The 8,525-nt window shown below is 39.8% G+C and overlaps 1 protein-coding gene across 1 annotated transcript; it reads right to left on the bottom strand.

Annotated features, from left to right (window-relative positions):
- Nucleotides 1-646: 646 nt before the first annotated feature.
- On the bottom strand, nt 647-4,561 carry LOC103424322 (FT-interacting protein 3-like). The gene is made up of 3 exons (XM_008362413.4): nt 4,133-4,561; nt 3,687-3,722; nt 647-3,403 (listed from the first exon to the last, which is right to left on the bottom strand). Exon 3 carries the CDS (start codon nt 3,283-3,285, stop codon nt 961-963), a length of 2,325 nt encoding a protein of 774 aa, XP_008360635.3. The 5' UTR covers nt 3,286-3,403; nt 3,687-3,722; nt 4,133-4,561; the 3' UTR covers nt 647-960.
- Nucleotides 4,562-8,525: the final 3,964 nt, after the last annotated feature.

Here is an 8,525-nt window from a genome sequence, read left to right as displayed (position 1 = left end):
AACTTGAATTTTCTACCCAACTAAAATAGACTTAACTCGAATTAAATAGGTCATAAAATCAAGTGTCCCTGTTTTTGCTTAATCATTTGAGTCGCTATCCAAACACGACATCGTCACATGCATTTAATAACTTGGTTATGCTATATAATGTACGCATGCATTATACATAATATTATATCGCTGTCATGCAGGTACAAAATTCTAGTGGATAATGTGCTAAATTTTCACCTATCGCCGCGTGTTTAAAATTCCCTTATATTAAATAATTATAATGATTTCAAACTCTATCCTCTTAATAATAATAAATTCACAGGGTAGGTAGCCTGCATTCGTCTGGAAATAATAGAAAATATTCGACTTATTTACTCGTACGGGTCATTCCTCCTTGCTGACAAAGCAAATCACACTTCGACACGTTCACAACCGTTTCTTTTTGCGCTTTGAATAGAATGATTTCGTTCGTGATAAGGAGTCAAGCAATGTTCTTTCATAACCTACTCTTAAACATTACGCATCAAATCTCAACACTATTATTCTTTCCCACAGGTCATTGTGTACGAAAAAGACATAAACCAAATCGCCACACCAAAACCCCGAAAAGACACCGAAACAGATGTTCAACCTGATGGACCTAACAAAACGTGAGTTCAAAAATACTGAAGAAAGTAATTAAGCACAAAATGGTTCAACATTCCAATCACAGCCTACAAAATTACAAATGGACATAAACTAGTCACCTTAGATAAAAGTTTTTAGCGGAAAACTAGTCACCTTCAAGACGAGGTCTAAATACATCATACCAGAAGCGTCGCGCTCTCGATGCTCCTCGTTGCGGCTGAGCATTCAACACGAAACAGCTCAATGAGGTACTGCATCTTCTTGAGTAACTAAACACAATATAGCGCAAAGTAGAATGCCCTGCCACTCAAAGGCAACTCAAAATAAATATAACGGTCCTCCTCACAGCATACAGTCAGTTCTAGCCGGCAACCTCCTGAAGAAATTCAGCGGCACTGAGGGAAGCTTGTGACGGAATCTGGGGTGTCTCAGCACATAAAATCCAGTAAGAAGAGCCACAACCTGGAACGGTGTAACATACAAGACAATCGCTGCAATCAGACAGAAAAGCACGAACAAAGCGGTGGCTCTTGGATCTCTCCAGCTCAGTAAAGATTGCAGCCTCTCCCCTTGAGTAGCCAAGTCACCAACCACTGTCTGAATTCTCCCTGCAATACTCCTCAACCTATCATATCGCATCCTCACTATCTCGGAAGGCCGTGAAGTAGGGAATGTATCAAACTCTTCATCAAGTTCATCAGGATGTGCAGAATCTGCGTGAGACAGACGAGTGTCCATGTGAGGAGGGTGCCTTGGCCTCCATCTGTAATACCAAACTCCAATCAAGAAGAGGTAGAGGAAAATTGTAGGCAATATCAGCTCCGGGTACATGACCAGTATAATAAACAAGATGTGAATGAGTACGGTAGTAATGGGGTTTTTCCAATTGCAGATCTGGTCAAACCATTTTCCAACAGCAATTATCCCACCCAAAACATTCATAATCCTGAAGAAGTTAGCTTTGCTTCTTCTCATACTCCACATGTGGGAGCCCACATCCAGCATGTACTCAACCACTTCATTCCTCAATGGAGGTTCAGCACGACTCAGCCTCACTGATACAATCTGAGTAGCCTGGTGCCTCAAGCTATCAAGCTGACTTACAGTTAATGGATGAATATAGTGCATTTTTGGCAGCAGTGGTTGTGAGTACATGTGCATCATGTTAAGCAGGGAAGAGCAAGTGAACCTCACGGCCATATGAATTTCACCCATCTTCTTTACACCATTTGGGTGCAGAACCAAAAGGGGGTACGAGTGTGTGTAAACCCGATCAGTCTCAAGGGTGGAGAGACGAATCCTTACCTTCCCAATTCTTGCATCCCTGGCCCCTCCGGCCTTTTCTCCCCCATGCAGATGACAGTTATCAAATACCCCAATTGTTATGACAGTACAAGGATCATAGACTTCCCAGGTGTACTGCTCATTCCACTTGGGAGTAAAGCTATCAATAATGGTTCTTGTTCGAACCCATTTCTGCCCGTATTTCGCCACACAATAAGCATCTGTTGTACCTTTCCCGTCCTTGGTCTTCATTGGCATCAACCCCTGAGCATTCAGAATTCCCACTTCAAGGACCCCAATGCTGGACTTCCACAACGGTTTTGCTGTCGGTCGAAGATCGCTACTATAGTGTGTTGATTCATCGAGGACATGGTAACCACCTTCCAGACAGATCCTCATATGAATCCTGCTTGCAAACTTGATTTCCTTCTTCTTTTCCCCTTCTATGATAACATGCTTCTCAAGATTGTGCCAGCTAGTGTTCACAGGTTTATGATCATACCGTCGGTGCACATACTGCAGAGGAATAGCACATCTCCCCAGAACTTCATCCTTGTTAGATGCAATTCTGTCCTCCACACTCAAAATCAAGGGCTCCTCAAAAGGTTCTGATGCTACAAACATTAGATCTTCGTTCCACATGGGATTTAGGCTTCTGCTTGGAGAAATCCTAGTCCTCAAAGCTTGATTTCCCAAGATGGCCTTCACATAAACTTCAGGATACCTACCCTTATCACTTGGTATCAAATCCTGAGCTTCAATCACATTAACCCTCAAATACCAAAGCTTAGGAGAGAGATACACCTTTGATCGGATATTTGAAAGACTGTCAGCTCCGCTAATTGTGGCAGCATCGGAATGCCATGCTTCGGGAAAAGCTTCATCGGCTTGGGTGCCCATCCATACAGCCAACATCAGCTCTCCCCTAGCCTTGTTCGCCTTATGATCTTCCAATCTATACCACTGTGGTGCCAGAGGACTGTCAGGAGGAACGCGTTTTGGAACCTCATTCAGGTCAAAAGAAACTCGGCCTATCAAATCGTCCTTCACAACATCCTTGTCCTTCACAACGACCTCAAGAACGGTAGCCTGAATACGATCTTTCGAAAATGCAAAAACCTGGTTCCACTCCGGATTCGACTTCTTCTCAAAATGTCGAGTAGCGCCCTTGTAATTCCCAAGCCTAACTTCCACATAAGGGTCACAGCTACCGGTAACATCTTTCGCGGGCAAGTCCTTCGCCTTAACAACCCGGACATATAGGTACTGCATCTGCTCAACGAGATCATACGTGCTCGTGAGCTTGTCACCGGAGATCCTCCCCCCACCGAGGTGGGGTTTGGTCTCCTTCAAAGCAAAGTCTTCCGATGGAGGTCTCTGCATCTTTCGGGTTCGAAACCGGAGATACCCAGACGGTAAAAATGAAGAAGTTGAAGTTGAACGGTTGGATTAAATAAGGTTAAGGAACTAGTTTTGAATTAATTCAAATGTTCCCAGAAACCTAAAACATCGGAAAAACAAAATTAAGTAGTCGTTAGGTACAAGGAAAACCAAAAGCCTAGTCAAGCAAAAGCCACCCAAATTCAAGGAATATCCATAACAGCAACCGCATTATCTAAACCAAACAAATAAAATACTACAAATTACCATGTTAAGATCTCAGAACCAAAAACCTAGGCAAACAAAACGCATACACATCTGAAAGCATTGATTAATTATTTATTTAATTAATTAACACTAGATTAGAGAATCTTAGATCTTTAAATTGGGGTTTAGAGAGTAACCTTTCGTAGCAGCGGAGAAAAATCCAGGCTTCAGATCTGAAACCACAACAACCCAAAGTCACAAAACACAAACAGAACAGTGAGAGAATTGAAGGAGCTTTTCATATAATGTGTTTGGCTGCCGAGAAAATGTGGAAAAGTGAAAAACAAAACATGGTGTGTACCAAAATGATTTCGCTTTTCTGCGAACCCAGAAAAGCAAAAATATTTGTGACTAAATCCAGAACATTACTTTCCTATCAGGAACTTTACGAACTTAAATTTTGCAGTTTCCAATTTTTTTTTTCTCTTTTATTTTCCTCAGATTTCCCAGAAAGTAAAACAGAGCAAACAGATGGAGAAACCAGAAAAATATAAAGAAGTGAGAGCACAAACAAAAAGCACCAGAAAACCGTTAACAATGTCGGCGGAGGTGGGATGGTAAGAGGGTGTGAGAGAAAGTTTACCTATTGAGAAAGAAGAAGATGACTCACAGGGCTTCACAGAAAAATCCAAAAAATGCTCATACTTTGAAAGAAAAAAACAAATAAATTGGAAAATAAATATAAAATGCCTCTCAGATGGAAGCGGTGGAGGAGGGATTCATTGGGTTTGGTGAGGAGGAGAGATCAAAGAGATAAGGATGAAGAAGATGCAGTCTCGTCCATTCTAGAGAGAGAAACTGCTGAAGGGGTAGAGAGAGAAGCAGAGAGAGCGGTCTTTTGCTTTTTGGGTGGGATCTGTTGAATATGTGAGAGAGATACAGAGACAGAGACTAGTCATTCTCTTTTTTTTGTTCTTCTTTTTTGCTTTTTACTCTCTCTCTATTCTTTCTCCCTCCTCTTTCTCTCTCTTCTTTCTCTCTCTGTTGGCGTTTCAGAGTGGTGGGGCGAGAGGTTGGAAAATGGAAGGTTCAAGCATGTGGAGGACTGTTGTCGGACCTCGCACGTGTGTCGCCATTTGGGTTTGTGAGAGGAATATTAGGAATAATAACAAGGGACAAGTTCCACACATATTACGGGATTACAACGTATTACTGTCTTTTCAATTTTTCAATAATACAAAAAATATAAATTTTTGTAATTCATTTGGTTTTTTTTTTTTTTTAAATGAGATTAGCATGAGTTGTCGGGTCTTATTTTTATTAAAAAGATAATACTAATAGATAATAAATATAACACTACTTTTTTTTAGTTTTTCACAAGATAATTCTAAGTAAAGGTTATTAGAATGTGAGCATGATGCGCATGCATAACAAATGAGGCCATTTAATTCTAACACGTAGTTAACGATATATTGAACGTTACTGCCTAATAATTCATATCACGACAAGATATATGTGATAATGTACATAGTGTGAGTAGAACAAACTGAGCACGCCAACGATTTTGTTAGTTTGACCACCCGTACGCTAGAATGACCTTGGTAGCATGTTCTCATACTATATAATAGAATGTTAGGAAAGAAAGGAATTAGTCGAAATATTATTTAAATTATTAAGGCAAGACCTTCTTTTTGTTAGCTTAAGATAATCCTGAACCACTCAAACGAGTACTTACGCACATGAACGAAAACACTAATCTTACCAATTAGCCTAACTCATGTTTGTAATTATTATTTTTAATCCTCATGTTTATATCTTTGCATAATATTCTTTTCAACATTGTAAAATACAACAACTAAGACAAAATCCAAAATTTCAAATCTTGAATTTGTGTTGCTGTGTTTTATTTGTTCACAATCTTAGATCTAACTTGAATTTCACGTATTTATAATAATTGAAGATGCCACTTTAGAAATCATTAACATTATATAATTTATATATATCAAAAGAGTGCTAAGAGTTGGATGGGATGTCTTATCAGAATGTGCCCTGTTGGACTATTTAAGCAAGTGGTGGTGATGGTTCTGATTAGTCGGTGGGTTAAGTTCAGGTGGCGTTTGGAACTTTCTTTGGGCTTTTACCGTTTAAACTGGAACATAAAATAAGGTTGTTGTTTGCATAGATCAAAAAGTTTGATGATTGTAACTTGTAAGTTATGAAAATATCTTCACACTTCGATATTTAATGATATTCTTCCTCTTCTTCATTTATATATTCAAGATTTTAAGCACAACGACGAGTTTAATATTAAATTATCATGACTAATCTATTATGGTTGAGCTTAAATTGTTGTCTTCTAATATAAATATATCGCTGTAAATAGTGAAAGTTGCCTTTATTAAACAAGTTGCCTTTTGGGCATGTAATGGCATCTTTAATGGAGACACTAAATGGAGTCCATTCAACCATGTAATCCTTAAATGGGTCGGAATAGGAGTTCTCAAAGTATTTCAACATATAGGTACTCACTTGATACCTAAAGAAATCCTCAAATATAAGAATTGTATATAGATACTTAAAGAGTGGTCCCAGAGTAAGAAATAAACCCACTCACCTGGGAATACTGCAAAGCTTTTGTTTTTTTTTTTTTCTTGCTTTTTGAAAACTCCTCTTTTCAATGCTCAATCAGTTCTTACATTTATAAACAACTTTAACATGTATTTTAACTTAAATTTACTCTTTTAAAATATTTTATATCACTAAATCACTGAAAAAATGAAATCATTTAAGATAAAATCATGGTGAACCTCATCTGAAAACTCATCATTTATGACATACCTCGACATAGATAACCAGGTAGACTATGAATCAGGCTATCTTGGTGGACACTGTGTGGTGACAAAGGCATAAGTAAGGTAATTACTATGTTACTATTAATTATTTTCAAGTTCAATAAAAATCCTACAGAATCTCCCAATATGTACAATAATAAAAAAAGCAATCCTGCATGAAAACTTAGTTAAAACACAACTTCGCAAAAGGGCATACCAGTGGGATTATTCTTTTTATTACATGTCAGATAAGTTTAGAGCACAAAAGTAAAGTAACAGTAAACGCAAGTAGGCATGCAGTAGTCATGCAATGTGCAAGTGTAACCATAAATTTGGTTTTATTATTAGAGCAGTTCCACCGGGGAACTGATAGGCCAGCACCCAGCTAAAAAACCAGCCTGGCACCCAGGCTATCCACTCCAGCCCAGCATTTTAACCGGCACCCAGTCCAAGCCAGGCAAGAGACCTGCCTAAAATCGACAGACCCATATGCCGAGCCATCTAACGTGCTGGGCCGTCAACCTTCCGCACGATCAACGTGTCGTAGAGACATCTTGGTGCAGAGCTCCTCGAGGCTGAGGTTGATTTCGGGGCAGAGAGAGATTCAGGGTTCTTGGTGCAGAGCTCATCCAAATCCAAATGGGGAGGTTGATTCCGGGTTCTTAGTGTAGAGCTCCTCGCGGCTGAGGTTGACTCTGAGCCCACACTTGCAACATGGTGGAGGCACAAAACATAGCGCTTTGGGAGTTTATGACGACAACCAATGCACAACCGCTAGCAACAGCAACGACGTGGCTATGAGCCCCCAATTGATCTCAAATTTCGGGGTTTCAACACCCCGACCCGGAATGTCCACTAGAACTCCGAATCGAGTTATGCTGGCCAACACTTGGAAGGTGACGAAGCCATAGAATGTGATAATGTGTAAAATGTAAATAAATTTAAAACTAAAAGTGCCTATATACATAGTGCGCGGTGAGCGGGTATGGACCCATTTCACACGTGATACAGAGCATAAGAAAAGTACAGTGAGGTAAGATAATAATTATACCATCATACGGAGCCACCTTAACTGGGAGTGCGTCGATACGAAACTTTGCTAAAAGAACATGGAGGGGTGCAAAATAGAAAGTGTGAGTGGGTAAACAAAGATTTTCAAAATCATTTCAATTATCAAAGGTAGTAACCCCTCACCGTAAAACCTGTATAGTTTTCGGAAAATCATACTACGTATAAGTATGAAATCAGAAGTATACTAACAGTAAATCTAGAAGTATACCACGACACATCATCTCATTAGCAATATAAATAATCATGTTCTTAATAACCTATACTAGCACATAAGTCGGAGTCACCTATGGTGACCTGTACGACTCATCCATATCTCATCAGCCAATGCTAGCTCATAAGTCGGAGTCACCTATAGTGACCTGTATGACTTATCCATATTTCATCAGTCAATTCTATCACATAAGTCGGAGTCACTTATAGTGACCTGTACGACTCATCCATATCTCATCAGTCAATGTTAGCACATAAGTCGGAGTCACCTATAGTGACCTGTACGACTTATCCATATCTCATCAGTCAATGCTATCACATAAGTCAGAGTCACCTATAGTGACCTGTATGACTTATCCATATCTCATCAGTCAATGCTAGCTCATCACATATCCCTACACACGAGTCGGAACCACCTCTAGTGGTCTGTACAACAGGACTGGATGTAAATAAGTACACTCAATTGTTACGATCACGTGAAGACTGTGAGAATAATCGCGGGTCACCTACAAGTCGGAACCACCTATAGTGGTATGTACGACAGGACTATGCACCTACCTTGGATCCAAGGTGAGCGTAAGGTGAGGAAGGTGAACATCACGTGAAGGACTGTGCCCTGGCCACGGGCCGGAGCACTAACACCGGTGTGCAGGTTTATGAGCTCTAACTGCATCTATTGTAACCTATACGACTCATGGGCAACCTGTACGATAGTGTCGGAGTTGCCTATCATTGCAATCTGTACAACAAGGTTGGAGTTGCCTAAAACATACATGTAATCATGCCACAACTCCATCATTTCAACTAATACCATAAACTCACCTGAACTTACCTGGGTGTCCTACGTTCACCTTTGCACTTCAAAGCGTTCACAATAATTATGTGCAGGTAATATACATATAGATAAACCATGATGCAATCTGA

Source organism: Malus domestica, chromosome 14 (genome assembly GCF_042453785.1).
Source record: "Malus domestica chromosome 14, GDT2T_hap1".
Classification (NCBI taxonomy): Eukaryota; Viridiplantae; Streptophyta; class Magnoliopsida; order Rosales; family Rosaceae; genus Malus; species Malus domestica.
Note: the sequence above shows the minus strand (reverse complement) of the source record. Positions and strands in the feature narration are given on the sequence as shown.

Excerpts from the sequence above, each read along its gene's own strand:
- LOC103424322 (XM_008362413.4), bottom strand. The coding sequence starts at position 3,285 with ATGCAGAGACCTCCATCGGAAGACTTTGCTTTGAAGGAGACCAAACCC.